Source organism: Microchirus variegatus (genome assembly GCF_963457635.1).
Source record: "Microchirus variegatus genome assembly, chromosome: 3".
Taxonomy (NCBI): Eukaryota; Metazoa; Chordata; class Actinopteri; order Pleuronectiformes; family Soleidae; genus Microchirus; species Microchirus variegatus.
In genome coordinates, this window is record NC_139804.1 from 28,025,004 (window position 1) to 28,043,029 (window position 18,026).

Below are 18,026 nucleotides of genomic sequence, written 5' to 3' on the forward strand. Positions count from 1 at the left end.
TTAATTCATAAATACATCATATTTTGTGTACATATTAGTAAAAATATTGTAGTGTTAGGAAAGTGTGTGTGCTGACGAGTTACATGTGACGCGTTGGTGTGAATAACTGCTCTAAATGTGTGTACGTGAGAACCACAGATGAGCCTGGTTCATTCACGCCAGTCTATAAAAAGGTTCTGATTCATAGTAAATGCTATTTATGGCATTTGCAGGTGCTCCTTACGTCCCTGTGATGAGAGTCGCACAAGTGACTCAGGTGTTTTCTGTGTGTGTGTGTGTGTGTGTGTGCCACAGAGAGAGGGGTATAATATTTTTTGGTAGGAATCTACTGCGTACTCTCATACAAAATGCTGTAAACCATTGTTGAGTTTTACTCCTTTCTTTTCCAGATCATATGCACATAGAAGAATACATTGAAGAAGATGAGGAACCACCTTTGCTGCGCAGCACTTGTCCTTCTCATGGTAAATATTCACCTATGTGTTTTACACGAAACAAAAAAATCAAGAATCTTTAGGGGTGAAGGTTCTTTATATAGCCCGTACGTCATGCTTTTACTGCAAAACAATTCATCATCAGTGTGTGTGTGTCTTTCAGGTGTTCAGCTGTGGTGGGACTGCAGCAGTGCAGTGTTGGTGGGGGCAAGGGTGTGTGTGTCTGCAGTGCCCTGCAGGCAAGGAGCCCTCTAAGGTGACTTAAACTGAAATAAAATTTAAATACATGCTGTGAGACATTTTTAGTCCAGTTTAACTCTGGCAAACCTTTGACTCTAAGTTCCAAAAATGATCCTCTTCTCTCCAAAACATACACACTGGCTTTTGTGATCCACAGTGGACTGAAAGTAACAGATATCTATTCAATTTAAAATTTTGATTGCAGCTTCTTTCTCACATTTGTGTTCAATGTTTTGACATGAATTAGGGTAATTTCCTCAGGAAATTAGTGTTTAACAACAGCAAATGTGTTTGACTCTTTAAGTTGTAGATAACTTGTATGTTTTAGAGTTGTCTTGGATCACGTTTCATTTTATTTGTAGGAAGTTAAAGCTGTCTGATCTCCAATTAAAGAAGCTTTAGACCCAATGGTTCCTTAATGTCCTTCTGCAGCCTCATTTGCTGCAGGTGTTAAGTGTTCTCTGTCTCTGCAGGCTTGTGGGTTAATCCGAAGTCCAACAGAGGAAGTGCAGTGCCAATTGTGCCAGACTGGAACCTTTTCAGATGCATTAGACTCTGAACTGTGCCGTCCACACGCCTCTTGCAAAGTACTCGGCCGAAAGGTCACGACCGATGGCACGGCTACGTCAGACGCCATCTGTGGTGACTGTCTGCCAGGGTAAGGACTTGCCAGTCTGCCTCTTCTGCGGGATACCTGTCCGCTTGTTATTGCACCCCCACGCTTTCAGTTCAAGTGCAGGCTTGACGTTCAAGGGTATTTGCTCCAGCACAGACCTCGGAAAGTTTTATTTTAAGTCTAAATAAAGGCATTTAATTTCCTCAAATTAATTCCTCTCAGTGGGCAGGCAGTATCAAGCACCATTCAACAAAGCATTCCACATGCTAAAACCACCCATTTCTCTTATTTAATTTCAATTATTGTAGAACTTTCCAGCAAGTATGGCGCATGTGCAGTGTGTCATCAAAGCACAGTTGTCATCAAAGCACAGTTGTCATCAAAGCCTTGTCACCAAAGCACTTTTGTGATATTCTAATCTTTATTTTCCTGTTTTCTAATAATCTGCAAAAGATTATCAAACCCCGTGCATTTTGTTGGTTTACAACCTATTAAGTAGTGTATTGAGTTGTGTTTAGAATACAACCTCTTAAAGACACTTAAAGGTCACATAGAGTGGTCCTGTTGCACATATATGTGAGTTATGGAGGTCTACTTACATATATTAAGTTGTTTTTATGGTCAAAATCCTCCTAGTTGATGTAAACGAGCCGATTGAAATCTGTCGCTCATGAAACACCTCCACAACGGACGTTATTCTTCTTCTGCGGTTCAATGTACGCAACCGGATGTGCCCGGACTAGTTTCCGGAGCAGGACGATCGGTTGTTCAGGAGAACCGCTGCTTACGTAACTATTACGGGATTTTCAGTGATCTCGTTGAGCCCCGAGATTACAATAAAACCCAACGTTCTCAGCAATGGCTGAACTGTTTGTTTCGAACCGTCAGGCTTCATAAACAAGGTAATGACGCAGATACACACCAAAAAAACATCGATAATAGGAACTTCCGGTCTAGTTCCGCTTTAAGTTGTTCATCGAACTTGTTCTGGCCGCCCTTCCCAGAGGATAGATCATTGAGCTGTAGGAAGCAGCCGGTAATAATCTGGAAAATAATGTTCTTTTTTCTTTTGTCTTTTGTCTTTTGCAGATTTCAATCCACTAATTCAGGGGACGTTTCCATGCAAAGCCCCTGTGTGATGAGTAAGCATCTTTCTGTTTCTCTTTTTTATAGCTTTTTTTTATGACTAATGGTCAGAGAGATATGCCCGTCACAGACACACATACAGAAGCAACTTGCTTTATAGATAGATATTTCACATGCTGCAAATCCATTAATCCTGTGTTTGAGTCTTTTTTTCATACTTAATCTGACTGCCTGCCCCTTCCTTTCAGCAGCTTCTCATGTCAGAGCAGTTCGTACGGTGGGTAAAGGTCCCTCCGCTGGCGCAGGTGGACCGAGTAACGGCACAGTGGTGCACAGCGCCGAGGAGAAGACGGCAGAGTACGCCGTTTTTGCCTTGGTGCCCGTCTTCTGCGTGATGGGCCTGTTGGGAATCCTCATCTGCAACACCCTAAAAAAGAAGGGATACCACTGCATAAATGAGAAGGAAGGAGGGGATGAAGAGACCGCAACACCACAGAAAGAAGGTGAGGAAGGTAAAGACATTTTGTTTAAAAGGCCGTGTGTGTGTGTTGGTTCTGTTCTCTCTGGGGTTTGTTGTTTCCTCCCAGAGTCTAAAAACATGCAGATGTTAATTGGACGATGGTTGTTCCTCTCAATCTGTCTGGGTTGTGACCTCTCCTTTGTCCCCATTTCAGCTGAAAATTGAGGTAAAGCATTCCCCATCACTTGCTCTAGTGACTTCAGAGGGTAAGTGACTTGAGTGGTCGTATAGACCGAGGCAAGGGAAGGGAGGGCAGAGAAGGTTGGAGAGAGGAGCAGTAGTTATCAGTCAATGGAAAACTAAACTGAAAACCGTTAAGAGTTACAAAAAAAGAGAGACAAAAACGGGGGGATAAAAAAACAAGTACTGGGTTGTTGCCACACCCTTCCTCTGTGGTGGGCACAGTAATACGAGTGCTCTTTATTCTCGTCCCGAGTATGAACTCAGATTGTCCTGGAGGATTTGTCATAGACCATAGGCCTGTTTTTAGCCGTTGACCCCGATGTAAATCACATGCTTTCTCTTTGTGTCTGCAAACGCTTGTCATTGTAACACTTACACCAAGTTTGATGTGAATAGATCACGTACAGTATCTCTTTGCTGTGCTCATGGGGTGAGAATTACACCTTTAGTTCCCTTTTGTATCTAATGCACTTGTGTAGCAGGTAAAACCCTCAAATCACACGGGGTGTATCGTCAACTGGTGTTATGGAGCATTATGGAGCGTTATGGAGCATTGCTTGGAGCAGCTTTTGTAAAACTGTGCCAAGTTGAACCAACTCTGTTAACTCATTTGCGAGTGTAATGGAAACAATTGCATACGCGTGTTCGTCAGTTTCACTCAGACAGTAAAGGCGACTGGCGGTTACTGCCATTTGGTGCTTTAGCAGAATAGGTTTTAAAGGCTAAGCAGGCTCCCCCCCTCCCCCTCACCTGACAGTGTGAGATTTAGCTGTGTGTCAGCTATGCAAGCCATCGGCTTCATGAGCGTCAGAGCACAGCTGCTGCCTCAGAGGACCAAAGAACTTCTGACGGCATTTGTCCCGCGTCGTGTTGACGTTTGCACAACACCTGTGTCTTTGGAAAACATATTCTAGGTGCCAGGATTTAAAATGTTGAGTTCAGTGGCTTAAAAAAGGCAGTTAGTTAAAGGTCCAGTGTGTAAGGATGTGACATCTAGTGGTTCAGATTGTAGCAAACAGAGGACTCACCCCAGATTTCCACTGGACGTGTTACAGCCGCGGCACGTCAGCTTTGCTCTGAAAAAGCCTGGAATCGTGATGTAAGGATAATTTCTCCTGAACAGCAGATCCTCCTGCTCCGAGCACTAGTCAGGGCACATCCGGTTGCGTACGTTGAACCGAAGAAGAAGAATAATGTCCGTTGTGGAGGTGTTTCACTTGCGTCAGTGTCTTCTGACTCTGGGTCTGACTCCGGGTCAAAGGCATTAAAAAAAATTACTGTGGCAGGGAGTCGTGACGAAGAGCTTCAGTGAGGAGAGATTTCATTTGCAGCAACTAGGAGGTTTTTGACCATAAAACACGTTAATGTATGCAAGTAGACCTCCATAACTATAGGACCACTCTATGAGAGCTGTCCCTTTTTTTTTTGCTACAGTCATGCCAGCCAACCAGAGTTTACGTTTCACCTCCGCAATCTTGAACCTGGAGTCATCATTTAAGAGAATAAGTACTGGTTCCAGTGGGAGTTTCCTCCCTATCAGATCAGACACCCTGTCCACAACTTTAACCCAGAACCTTTGTACATCCGGACACTCCCACGGAGTCAGGATTGGGAGCGACACCCATCAAATGTCTTTTTTTACGTGGTGTTACGTAGGTCCTGTGTCAGATTTTGTAGTCGATTTTAACTGGTGGTTTGGGTTTTTAGACGACTGGGAAACCAAACATTTTCTTTTAAAGCATTTACACGCCCTGTACTTGGGAGTCATATATTCAATTTCAGCAGTAAATCCTCCCAAATGCTACTCTCTGAACCTAAATTGTAATAATATCTGAGATAAATGCCTGTGTGAAGATGTGACGGAGGATATGAGGTATTTGCGTGGCCAGACTGAGGTCAGTGGTTAATGGTTAATAGTCTCTTGCCTTTTGTTTCCAGTATTGCCCTGGTCTCTCCCTCTCCCAGTGCTTTGTTGTGAAACTAAAGACGTTGTTACACCTGAAGGGAAACTCCCTGAACCCCCCCCCCCACATTTTATCTGTCCTTCCACTCTCCATTCATCAGACTTGTTGCCTCTAAAACAGCCCCTTCCTTTCTTGTTTAAAACGTGACAGTCTCTCCTGTCCCAGCCAGATGAATAATTAAGTTGGGTCCCTAACCACTTGGTCGATGTCTCGTGTTTCTTCCTCCACTTTCTTCTCTTTCTGCGTCTCGTCTCCTCTTGAGCTTTCTGTTGTGTTCTTCTTTAGAATTTTCATATATGAAAGTAAACCCCTGTACTGTACTTAACATGAAAAAGTTGAGTTGGTTTAAGAAAAAGCAAAATTACTACTGTATTATTTGGTATTTTGATCATTTTAATACACTAAAGGGACCTGAGTTAAAAAACCAACAAACACATGGATTGTACACTAATGTATAGGGTTGAAAATTAAAGCTGTGCTTTAAATGCTTTTTTAATTTTAAACAAATGTCTTTTACATTCAAACCATTGTCAAATTAGTTTATACAATGTTGATTATGGCCCCGTCCCATTTCTCCCCCTTAAAATGTCCACTTGGTTGCTCCCCTATGGAATTGGATCCACCACTATATGCAAATTAGCGTAGTGAACGTACCGAACTTGCTAACCTATATCGCATGTTGACGATTCTACCGTTGGAGCGAGCTAGCTAGCTAGTTAGCTAGCTGCTTTCATAAATTCGTCAGATATTTTCTGACATTAGTGTTCAAAGCTCAACGGTCCTTTGGATGTATATCAAACCAACGTATTCCGACACATTTCGACATTGTAACATGCTTATTTGCGAAAATGTACTTACAACGAAATTGTTTCGCTGCAGATGTGGCCGCCAAAAATTCAGCCAGCTCAGCTGGATTCGCAAAGCATCATGGGTAATAATTTCATATTCCACTTCGTTTTAAGCCCACATCAGAGCTCACTACATTGTGAGGGTTGATTATAAGGGCAAAATCGCACTCCTCCTTGCTCCACCCCCTACACGAGAACGCGCATAATTTAGGGTTATGGGAGGTATTGGGACGAGGCCTAAGTCACCAGCGCCACATGACGCTCTCTTCATGTCTCTGACCTCTGACTTCACAATAGTATTTTTTTTTTATCACACCCATGATTTAAGCTTTTCATGAACATGGTTATCCGATATTTAAAATGCATGCTCCACCAGTAACGCTTCTTCCCTGTCGTCTTATCTCTTCCTGTCCTGCATGAAATAGTGTACAGACAGGTTTTATGCAGATAAAGAACAATAGAGGGGAGTATTATTGGGGTGTCAGATGAAGATAATGAAGCTTATGTCAAAAATAATGATAAAAACAATAGAGAGAGCAATCGGAAACTTTGAGTGCGGCAGTGGAAAACTTTATCCCTGCCCTCTCATTTGTGATGTAACTATCCTTGCCGTCCGTCCACTGTCGTCCTGACGGAGCTCAGGTCAGAGCTTAAGTTCTTACTCCAGCACTTTCCTCGTCATACTCCAAACCCCTTGGGGAACAGCAAGGACAGGCCTTTGCTCAGCAAGACTAAAACCAGACTCTGCAGAGATTATTCTGACTGTGCAGAGCTGCAGACACTGAAAACTCTGGTCTATTGAAAAGTCCCGGGGACAAAAAAAAAAGGCTTAAGAAGGAGAATTAGCAACTTTTGTGTATGTGTGTACATGAAGCTCCGCCTGCACAGGCACAAGGGCAGAGCGTAACTGACATCAGTTGCTGCATTCACTGTACGTTTGAGCGATGACGTTAACGATTTCTAGCGCTAAGGTTAAACGGATCAAGCTGATAGTCAGAAAATGAACACATGGTTCTGTGACTTTGTAGAATGAATAAATATAGGTGAATGACAGCACCACTGTGAGATGGATGCCTTTATCCTTACATAGCCTCTGTGGAGACAGAGATATTGTGGTTAACAAGAGGCCTAACTCTGCTTATGCAAGAAAAGATGAAAATACACACACACACAGACACGCACACATTCTTCTTAGCATAACCAGTTAATGCCTTACCCTAACTATAAGCTAACCACAATTCAATTTGCCCCTAAACTTAACTTGCACACACATACACACAATGGGGGCCAAAATCTATACCATAATAAGTTGGCCCCACACACACACACACACACACACACACACACACACACTCGCACAGAGAGAGCTCTGAGTCCTGAATGGAGCATGATCGCTGACTGAGCTATTCTCGACTCCCCTCCATAGTCCTCATCACTCTCCTCTCAGCTCCCTCACTGTGCGGTGCCGTTATGGGATGGCCAGGGTGGCGTTGCCATGGAGGCGTCTCTATTCTTTGCTGTGCAGTCATCCATATCTGTCCTTATCTATAGCCGTGTCTGTGTCCCCCGAAGCACAATATCCCAGCAGTGACATGCACAGTGTGAACTGTGCTGGCTGCTGCTCACTGAACAACGTGTCTCCTTAGTGTGAAGCTGATGTAACATTGTGTTTTTGTTGAATTGATTTTCATCTTCATATACAATAAATGCCTCTAACTGTATAGACACACTCTCAGTGGGCAGTTTATGGCAGTATAATCGACACAATATTTCTTTGCCTGCTTTAGGTAACAGTTGCCCCTACGACGTGAACGAAGACACCATCGGCGTCCTGGTTCGCCTCATCACTGAAAAGAAAGGTACGTGTCAAACTCAGACAGTTAAATCACCCACACAGGGTGAGTCAGCGGTCGGAGCCATTTCACCTCCGAGTCCGCAGCGGTGTCACCGTACGTGACGCACAATTAAAGTCCCATTTGCGCCGCCGCTTGCTCAGCAGCTCTTTCGTCTTCCTCAGATTAGTGGGCGATGTTTGAGATAAAGCAGAGACGGTTTTCATTTCAAGCAAAGTCATCTTACAGTTTTAATGCAGAATGTTTGTATCCCTTACAACAGTGACAAATGTTTCCACTTATCACCATATCACAAAGCAAGCACATGCACCTGCTGAGCAACAGTGTGTGTGTGTGCTACACTGAGTTTTTATGTGTGTTACAGAAAATGCTGCTGCACTGGAGGAACTGCTGCTGGAGTATGAGAGCAAACAGATGGCCATGAAGAAAGGCTCCTCAATCAAGTATGAGACCACACACACACACACACAAAGCACATGTTATACTCATGTCCAGTCATTCTGCTCAAGCTGAAGCTTAGCACAAAGTTTCAGGGAAGAAACGGTTGTGACGTCTCCCGTAAGAATCTAAATGTCTGCTTTGACGTCCTGAGATTTTTTCACTGGGACTTTGCTTTATCGTCTAATTTCCTCTAAACAGGAATGTAATTTCCAAAATCAACATCCCATGCTGTTGAAGAAGACTTGGAAGTAATTTTTCCATATTTGCCCCGCTATTTGATATACTCTTACTTCCTGGTTGACTTCAAGAAGGACTTGAGGAAGCAGGAAGTCTCTTTTATTGACCTCATCTGCAAATGTAATGTAATGTAAAACCAGTGAAACGTCAGCTCCCCATCAGTCCTGGAGTGATCTCTGAAATGATGATCTCACATTTCCTGCATGTCACGATAAGCCTGTTGGCTTTCACGTAGCTTTATGTCACACGGTTTTACACAACCCCCGAAATGCATTTGTGGTTGGAGTTTAGCTGGTAAAGTGCTGTCATTACATTTGCTCCAATAATCCAGTAACATGCTGTCTTTACGCCACAATATTCACCACATCACCGCCTTTTTACTGTGTGTTCTCCAAACTGCTGATTCTCCTCTCACCCAGCTTCTCCCACAGTCACTGTAGTTCATCTTCTCTTAATGTTATGTCATAGTAAACTGGTTTCCAGTGCATTTGAATGTACAGTACAGTTTATTCCACATACAATAAAGAGTGGTCTGCCTGGAGCCTCTGGCTCTGTGCTGCAATTGAATAGGCTGTTGAAACATGGGACAGTTAGATTGTATTACCTTCTTTATGTAACTTTTGTATTCTTGTGAGCTCTCGTGTTCCCAGGTTGTTGTTTCCCTGAATGTATTTTCATTTTTACCCCTTATTACATCAACCTGCCATGGGACTACAGGTGGAAATCAGCCTCAGGCTATAACCGTGCATTTTACATTTTAATGTTTATTGCTATGCATTGTCCCTTTCTTTAAATAAATTATAAAATAGGTAAAATAAAATAGCCCCTTATCCTAACCTTTAAGCCTGACCCTAACCCTAAAACCAGGTCTTAACCTAGGGTGACCGAAGATTAGTCCCACTGGTGTGTGTAGCTGTTTTAACCTCTTAAACTCTGACTTTGCACAAAAGTAACTTCACATCCTAGAGTGAACATGCACAGACCACCATTTTAATTAGATTATTATCTTTTGAGCATATGAAGCAATATTGCAAACCTCCCTTTTGATAGTTTGCATGAATTCTCAGGACTAGACTAGACTAGAGTGTTTTGGTAAATCAGATGTTCTCCTTTATCCAGACCATTCTGTATCTACATGCTTGAAAAAACTAGGTTAGATAGTAACATGTATTGCTCTCAGAACCACCGATGTATATTCTTCTTGTCAGAAATCACGAGTATTGATATTATACGCAAACATAAACATGTCATCAGTTCAGCATTTAAATATTGCCTATAACTGACATGAATTTTGTCTCTTTCTTGGCTGAATATTAACAATATATCCGCTCTTCACTCCCTCCTCCTTCTCTCCTCCCATGTCTCCCACGCTGTCTCCCCTGACACGATTGATTTCCACTACCCGTCCAGACTCTGCCCGCATCAGTCCCACCTCCACACCATCTCTGGCCTCTCCGGACTGGCCCCCAGACACGGCTACCGCTGCTCCCGGTGTGCTCAGAGAAAATGGCCCCCTGTTATCATACCTCCTCTGGAGTCCTTCAAAGATCCCCTCAAGCCTCCACAGTCCCTGTTCCTGCCCTGCTTGGACACGTCCACCAAACAGGAAAGGAGCCCCCTGCTGGAAGAAGTGTTCATTGACACCCACCACACGCAAAGTGTTGTGCCAAATACTGCACAGAAGGCCGAAGTGCAAGAGAAGAAGGAGGGAGAACTGACAGTGTTGTCTGTGGGGAGGTGAGACTGACAGAACAGAGCATTAATACTTAGTATGTTCATTTTCCACAACTTTAAAATTGTTTTCAGTGATTCATACTTATTTGAGATCTATAGTTAGTAGTTTTGTATACAAAACATACAACATATACACTACCATTCAAAAGTTTGGGGTCACCTATACACCTATTTTTTTGTGTTTTCCAGTAAAAGTCACACTTTTATTCATCAAAAGAGTTACAAAATTAATAGAAAATATAGTCAAGACATTGACAAGATTAGAAATAATGATTTTTATTCAAAATAATAATTTTGCCCTTCAAACTCTGCTTTCGTCAAAGAACCAGCGAAACTGTTTTCAGCTGTACTAACATAATTGCACAAGGGTTTTCAAGGGTTTTCTAATCATCCAATAGCCTTTTAACGTGATTAACAAACACAATGTACCATTAGAACACTTGAGAGATGGTTGCTGGAAATGGGCCTCTATACACCTATGTACATATTCCATTAAAACCAGACGTTTGCAGCTAGAATAGTCGTTTACCACATTAACAATGTATAGATTGTATTTCTGATTCATTTAATGTTGTATTCATTGAAAAAAAAGTGCTTTTCCTTCAAAATAAGGGCGTTTCTAAGTGACCCCAGTGTACAGTACAATGCAATGCATACATATTAAAGAACCTAACAGTCAACTTTTAATTCAGAAGGTAGACTCACACTCAGACACTTCATAAGACCATGAGTGCTTATGTTATCAAAGCGTGACCATGACTCTGTTTTCTGCTCGGCTCGCAGATTTCAGGTCGCTCAGATTCCGGAGCACAAGCCCGTCGCCATGGAAACCAAGACATCGTCCCAAGAGCAGAGGAACTCCCTGTTTGGCGGGAAACATTTCTCCTCTCCGTCATCTGGCTTCAGGAGGTACAAAATTGACACGTGGATAACCTGTTGAACATCCAAGTGTATTTATTTATTTATTTATTTATTTATTTATTTATCTTTTCAAACTCTTGAGTATCTTTTGTCACTAGGTGACACAAGTTCCTACCTATATCCAAATCCCAGCTAATTGCCTTGTGATACCAATAAGTCAAATTAGTTGAAGAGTGCCATGAGAGTGTGCTTAGTCACTGCTAAGCCGCTGTGTTGGCGACTATCCAAAAAACAAACATAATCTCGGAGAGGCTGAGTAGGGGAATAAACTAAACCTTGCCTGACTATAAAGGTGTCAATGGATCACCGCTCCAAAATACTGCGTTTGTAATTTTATTTGCGGATAAAAAGAAACTATTCAGTATACAGTGATGTCTAAGCAAAAAGTAGGACTTCCCCATTCACCCTCTCTCCATTCAAACACCAAAAACATCTGACTTAACTACTAATGCCGACAGAACACCATGTGACTCATATACCCGTATGTAACCATTGACGTAGTAATAATAATGTAGAAATCTGGTTGTTTTCTCACCCTCACGTCTCTTGACCTTCACTTTCTCTTCCAGATGAAGAGACAGATGCTGTATGATGACACTACCTCGCTGATGATGACCTTGTCATCTGCAGACAACTCCACTGCAGGGTTTGGGGGGGGGGGGGTTTGTATGCACCTTACACCAAGAAACTTCATTCTGGGAGAAATTCTGTCTTTTTTAATATATATAATAAGCGTAACATAAGCATATTTATTATTTCATGCAAACATAATTGTACGCAAAAAAAGAAGAAGCCGCTTAGCTGTCCATCCAGAGAGAAAATATTTATTAGAAACTGACACTAGAAGAAAAGGTGACAAATAAATACAATTTCTGTCATTGCATTTCCATATACAAATAGACTCAGTGGGAAAAAGACAAAAATACACAGTTATGGGATGGAAACAACATTGATAGGTGTATATTTAAAAAAGACCTTAGTTCAGACGACATTTGTGATAATTGAAGATGTACCAAAGTAACACCACAGGAAGTATTACATAGAAAAAATCAATATGACATTGATGTTTTAAATATTTTTTTAAATACGTTTTTGCTTCTTTTGCTTCTGCTCACATATGTACTGCGAGTGAGTGATGGTTTTGGAGAGGCTGACTGTAACTCACTATGTGTTCACACTCAACCCTAATGAACACATTGGGCCCTGTGTGCATCTATCCACAGTCAGCATTTATACCGTTTTTATTTTAAGCTTTTAGATTCAGGTTTGTGATCATCAGGGGCCAGATTTTGACAGTGGCTCACTTACTGTACTGCGTCACAACGCATGAAATGACCTTTATTTTGTAGAATAGAATATGTAAAATAATGTACATATGTAAATATGGGTGGGTATTGATTAAAGGACCACAACTGGGCACACATAGCTAAAAAAAATTTTTTTTTCTTAACTACTCCCACATAAATACAAACAAATGTAGCACGATTGTTTATAGTTTCATTATATAAACCGCACCATTGGCTGCACAGGATTGGTGGTTCAGATGCGTCACAGTCTTGACTCTTTCTTGCTTTTAGTTTACATCCTCATTGTTTTTTTTTTTAAACAGTGTACTTCAATCACAGCTGCTCATTTTCATATTCTTTTATTACATCGGTATAAGAATTATGTGAAAAAGGACTGACTATTTATTGGGTTAAGTTATAGTTGAAAGTGTTGTTGCTGAGTAGTTTAAATTGCATTTTTTATAATAATACATTATTCTGTGTGATACCTCTTGAAATAAAGAAGGGACATATTTTGTATTCTGCTTTATTTGAGTTTCTTGCTGTTAAAATCCAGTCATTGCTCTTTCAACTGTTGTCTGTGAGTGTGTGAGATATTGTGTGTTGAGACACCTTTTTTGCCTTTATCTCCCCCTAGTGGCCATTTGAGAAAGAGGCGTGGCTAGAAAATGTAAGTTTACCATGAGCCAACTCCCACTTAACCTATACTTTTCTCCCAAATTGTAGTACTACCTTTCAAATTCAAAACCTACAGGCAGAATAAAGTGAGATTTGAAGAAATCAAAGCCTGCCTGCTTTAATATCACTAATCCAGCTATATGCAACAATTACAGTATATCTCACTTCGCACAAATGATGGCATCTCGAGTAAAATGACTGATGTGTGGTACGTAATAGAAATGAGGGAGAAAAGGCATCACGATCATAATATAAAAAGCTGTACCTGTGTATGAACGTGATTACAGCACACAAAGCAGCAGACCAGAGCGCCAAAGCAGTCAAGTCAGGAATACACCACATGATTTATTTCCAACATTTCATCTCTGTATTTGCATTCTCTTATCTGAGACGTCCTGGTCACATCTGAGCATGCATTTCCTTCTGGTTGATGATAAAAATGATGAAAACCTAACCTACAAAAACCTGTGCATGCTTGGCTGTGATGAATAAAAAAAATTTGTGTGAGGTTAAATTATTGTCTGGAAACTCATTTGAGTCTTCACTTGAATGCCTGACCCTCAGAAAGAACTGGTATTTTACACTGGGGAATGCACTGCTCTCGGTATTTTTGGATCTCTATCAAGATCGCTTCAGGAAGTGGATCTGATCAGGCTGATGTTGTCAAGCGGCTCATTTTTCCAAGTTTTGATGTCGATGACCTGATGGTCTTTCTGAGGTTACTGCGGACATCCTGCCCAGCCAGGAAGTAAAGGATGGGATCCAAGCAGCTGTTAGCACTGGCCAAAGGTCGGGTAACCTTGTAGGCAATACTGGAGGCCTCCAACAGACTACAGCTAATCTGGTGAACAAAAAACGGGACACTCTGAGCTTTTGAAGCTGTTGTAGCACATTTTGTGTACAAAAGAAGGTGTTGGTCCTCACCTGTGCCGGATTGACTTGCCTCAGGTATCTGAAAGAGTAGTAAAGACTCCTGGTGAGGTGGAAGGGGAGGAAGCAGAGCATGAACAAGGCCAGCACGATGATGATCATCTTCACTGACTTCTGCTTGGATCGTTGAGCTGCCAGGCCTCCCCTCTTCCCTTCGTCTCCCCCTTCAGATGCCCAGCTTGGCTCGAGGAGCTTCCGCACCATGAGGCCGTAGCACACCATCACCACCATGAACGGCAGGGCAAACATGAGCACGGACACCACTGAGCTGTACACCAGGAAGTCGTCGAAGAGTTCCGGGCTGGTGGTGTCATAGCAGGTGCGCGAAGAGACGCCCTGTTTGTTACTGAACCACAGGAGAAGATCAGAAGAAGTTAGTAGAGAGATTTCTTACAATTAGAGATTTGTGGATATCACGTAAGTAAGATCTTGACTCGCCTCGTCCTTGAGAAGTAGAGAATAGGAGCCTGGCAGAGTAAAACAGTGGCCCACACGCCCACAGACACCAGCCGAGCCCGGCGAGCACTGACCCAATACAGGGAGTGAACTGGATAACAGATGCCAATGAAGCGATGAAGACTGATACAGGACAGGAACAGTATGGAACCTACCAGTCAGATTCATAGTAGTTATCATTAAAATTGCGCTCAATTAGTCAGATTGAATTTTTTTTTTTTTTAAAGCATAATTAAATTGCCACTGCCTGTGTAAAACTGTACCATATAAGTTGGCATAAAACAGGAAGCGTATGATCTTGCAGACTGGTTCAGTGAAGGGCCAGTCGTTCTCGTCGGCATAGTAATAGATGAGGAAAGGCAGCGTGAAGACGTAGAGCGTGTCGCACACGGTCAGGTTGAACATGTAGATGGTAGATGGCTTCCATTGCTTTGTGCAGAACACAATCACATACAGCGCTGTTCCGTTCAGCACCAGGCCGATCACAAAGACCAGGGCATAGCTGACGGGAAGGAGAATGTATTTAAATTCTTCATTGAAGCGACAATAGAAGGCACTGTAATTCATGTGAACGGTGCTGTTGTCAAAGGTGGTCATCGCGGCAGTGGGCACACCTGAGGTAAAGATAAGGACAAAGATTAAAGGTTATCAAACAAAGTTATTGATAAAGCAGATACATGCATTTTTAATCCCACTCCATTAGTTCCAATCTAATTTGAAGCATTAGCAATGACAATGAGGAGGTGAGAAAGTATCACAGTTTAGAAACTTTAGATCATAGTCAGTGTGAATTCATAGTCACATTTACACAATCCTTCTTAACTCATCCAATATTTTTTCTTTATTGTATATTTCAAAGAGATGATACTTGAACACTGTGTGCCATATTAAATCAAATGTATTATAAAAGCTTGTCCAAAACCTCTTTTTCTAGCTGAATACTTACATCAGTGTATATGTATAAACCTTGTTGTATCAAGGTGTTTTGTGTCTGTTCTACAAATATGCACAATATAGTATGTACACGCAACTTTTCTTGACACCCCCTTGTACAATTTTTTTTCTGTTTTTTTTTTTTACAACTGTAACAGCAGCTTTGCTCTCACAGAAAAACTACACTCATTTGCATGTTCATGTTCTTTACAGAGAGAGTGAGTCAGAGGATCACTTTTTTTTTTTTAACTCAAACCAGATCCTGTTTTGACCCGAAGCGATCCTTTTCCTTTTGTTCTACTCAACGGATTGCAAGTTCTGTTGTAACCCGACTTCGTTCTTAGACACAAGTAAAAGCAAATCATGAAATTTCACACAAACCATGCCATCAAATCTTCACACACAGACTTACTTGTTTCTCAATCTACTGACGAGTCAGTCGTCAGACTTTCCCCTCTCCCCTTTCTGACAATGTTTTTCTCTTAGTCCAAATCATTGCCTCACTCTCGCTCTATGTTCCCTTCACCGTCTCTGTCTTACCTTTCCCTTCAAAACAGCTGCAGGTTGAATTTAAAAAGCTGACAGAGCTCAGGGAGTGAGGCACTTACCACAATTCCAAAGATTCCACACATTCTCCACACTCGCAATATAGTATTTATGTCATGTATGCTACTTACTCTTTACCACTAAAACAACTTCATTAAAGCCTCACTCTATACATAACAAACATAAACAAACAAACAAACAAACAAATAAATTAAAGCGCCCTTGCCCACAAAGACAGAACTTTGATTGAAGATACTCACATGAATGATAACACCACTCTGAGACTGTGCTGTGTCGATCATCTCGTGTACTGTGCTGTGTCCCAACTCTTTTGTATAGACTAATGTTTGCATACCTTAATTTTTTAAAACGAGTGGAGGACACCAGTAGGTGTGTCCACGCCAGACAAGCTAAGGCCTGTGCACTACGACTGTGAAGAGCCTGAGGCTGAAATTTTAACTGTAGTCAAGTGGGAAACAAGGCTCCTTTACACCTTAAACTGTTCAAATACTCATCCTGTAGTTTGCAAAACACACAAATAGAATTACGTCATTGTGCATCGACATTGTGTAAATGTTTTTCTTTGAACCGTTTTATTGTCATTTGCATTACAACCTTTCAATGAAAGCAAACCTTAACGGCTCAACAATGAACTATTTAGTTCTTACTTCTACAAATGTCTTCAGAAACGCAATATATGCTGCATTTAGTACATGTACTTCACTGCAAACATTACTTACCTCTACGTGGCCCAAGAAAAACAGGTCCCGACCCTATAACCCAAACCCAAATCATGAGCGGATTGGTCGATCATAAGCACTCTGGTTGGTTGCTGAGCAAACACAACACGATCCAACAGTGACTGACAGCCATAATGTCATGTGTTAGAAATGTATCTGATGAAGTTTGGAATTTGTGTGTACGTTATTTTAAAGTGTTGTACTGACAGAATAGGTGGGAGAGGGAGAGTACTTAATGTCTTACCTGCTCCAGAATCTCAGCATTAATCATTACACAGTCCTTAACCTTAACCTTGGCTGAAGCACGTAGGAGGCATGAAGTAAAATACTAATGTCCTTCCAGCTTCCATCTATCTGTCTGTCTATCTTGTACACCCTCCATACTGTAATTGTTCACTCGGCATCCATTTCCAAACCCAGTGGCTGAAATTCACTTCCACAAATTATACATATAGTGTTTTTTTTTTGAAATTTTTTTATTTTTTGCACAATAATACCATAATATAGTGTAATAAATAAGCTCCCATTTAGCTTGCAGCCAAATCTCAACTTGAGAAAAGGCAAGGTGTCTTGTGTGTGCTCATGTTGTCGTTTTGTTATTGTTTTACGTGTCTTATTTTTCTAGTCCTGCTTCATGATCGATTTTTCGTTAATCGACTGCCTTGTCTTGTTGCTATGCAGGTCTGCAGGACGCAACCTGCCGTCTCCCCCGGCAGACCGAAGCAGTGGAGCAGGGAATCCTAGGTGAAAGAAGCCCAATTTGAATGAATGAATGAATGAATGGTTTATTTCGGACTAATATACATTGAGACATGTACATGTTCATTTCACAAATATTATAATTTCACTTCATTTTGTGATAGAAGCCCAATTTGACTTAAATTTGGGCTACTTTGAAGGAGAAAAGTAGCCCAGTTTGACTTCATTTTGGTATAGAAACCCAATATTTATATTTATATACTTCAATATTTTTTTTTTTTCAAATTAAAAAACTTTATTTATACAATGTGCAATACCTACTTTAAGAGCGCATACAGAACACATTCTTACAATCAATTTCGGAGCAGAATAAGGAAATGTAAACATTAGCAAAATAAACAACAGTGATGCTCGTTCTCATTCACCACAAATCAGGCTGTAAATTGATTTGAAAACTGGAAGTGACATTCAGATTCCTGTGTGTACACAGCTGAGTTGAGTCACTTAAGCCTGGTAATCTGAACGTCGCCGATGTCTAGACGCTGCACTTGATTCGAGCACATGTGCTGTACTACCCAAATACCTCATGGTGGCGTCGTTGGGCTTCGCAGCCAAGGGGACCTCCGTCCACACACACACCCCCTCCTCATCCTCGTCCCCCCCGCCTGTTTTTTTTCTTCT

The 18,026-nt window shown here is 41.5% G+C and overlaps 2 protein-coding genes across 2 annotated transcripts; one reads left to right on the top strand and one right to left on the bottom strand.

The window, feature by feature from the left end:
- Positions 1-422: 422 nt before the first annotated feature.
- relt (RELT TNF receptor) lies at positions 423-11,650 on the top strand (the record flags this gene model as incomplete). The annotated part of the gene is made up of 10 exons (XM_083886934.1): positions 423-464; positions 598-690; positions 1,148-1,332; positions 2,380-2,432; positions 2,625-2,879; positions 7,679-7,750; positions 8,109-8,187; positions 9,833-10,159; positions 10,940-11,065; positions 11,647-11,650. The coding sequence occupies 10 exons, from the start codon at positions 423-425 to the stop codon at positions 11,648-11,650; spliced, it is 1,236 nt and encodes a 411-aa protein (XP_083743060.1).
- A 2,040-nt stretch (positions 11,651-13,690) lies between these two features.
- p2ry2.1 (purinergic receptor P2Y2, tandem duplicate 1) lies at positions 13,691-15,024 on the bottom strand (the record flags this gene model as incomplete). Its single annotated transcript, XM_083886935.1, has 4 exons — positions 13,691-13,882; positions 13,966-14,307; positions 14,406-14,578; positions 14,691-15,024. 4 exons carry the CDS (start codon positions 15,022-15,024, stop codon positions 13,691-13,693), a joined length of 1,041 nt encoding a protein of 346 aa, XP_083743061.1.
- Between the last annotated feature and the right edge of the window lie 3,002 nt (positions 15,025-18,026).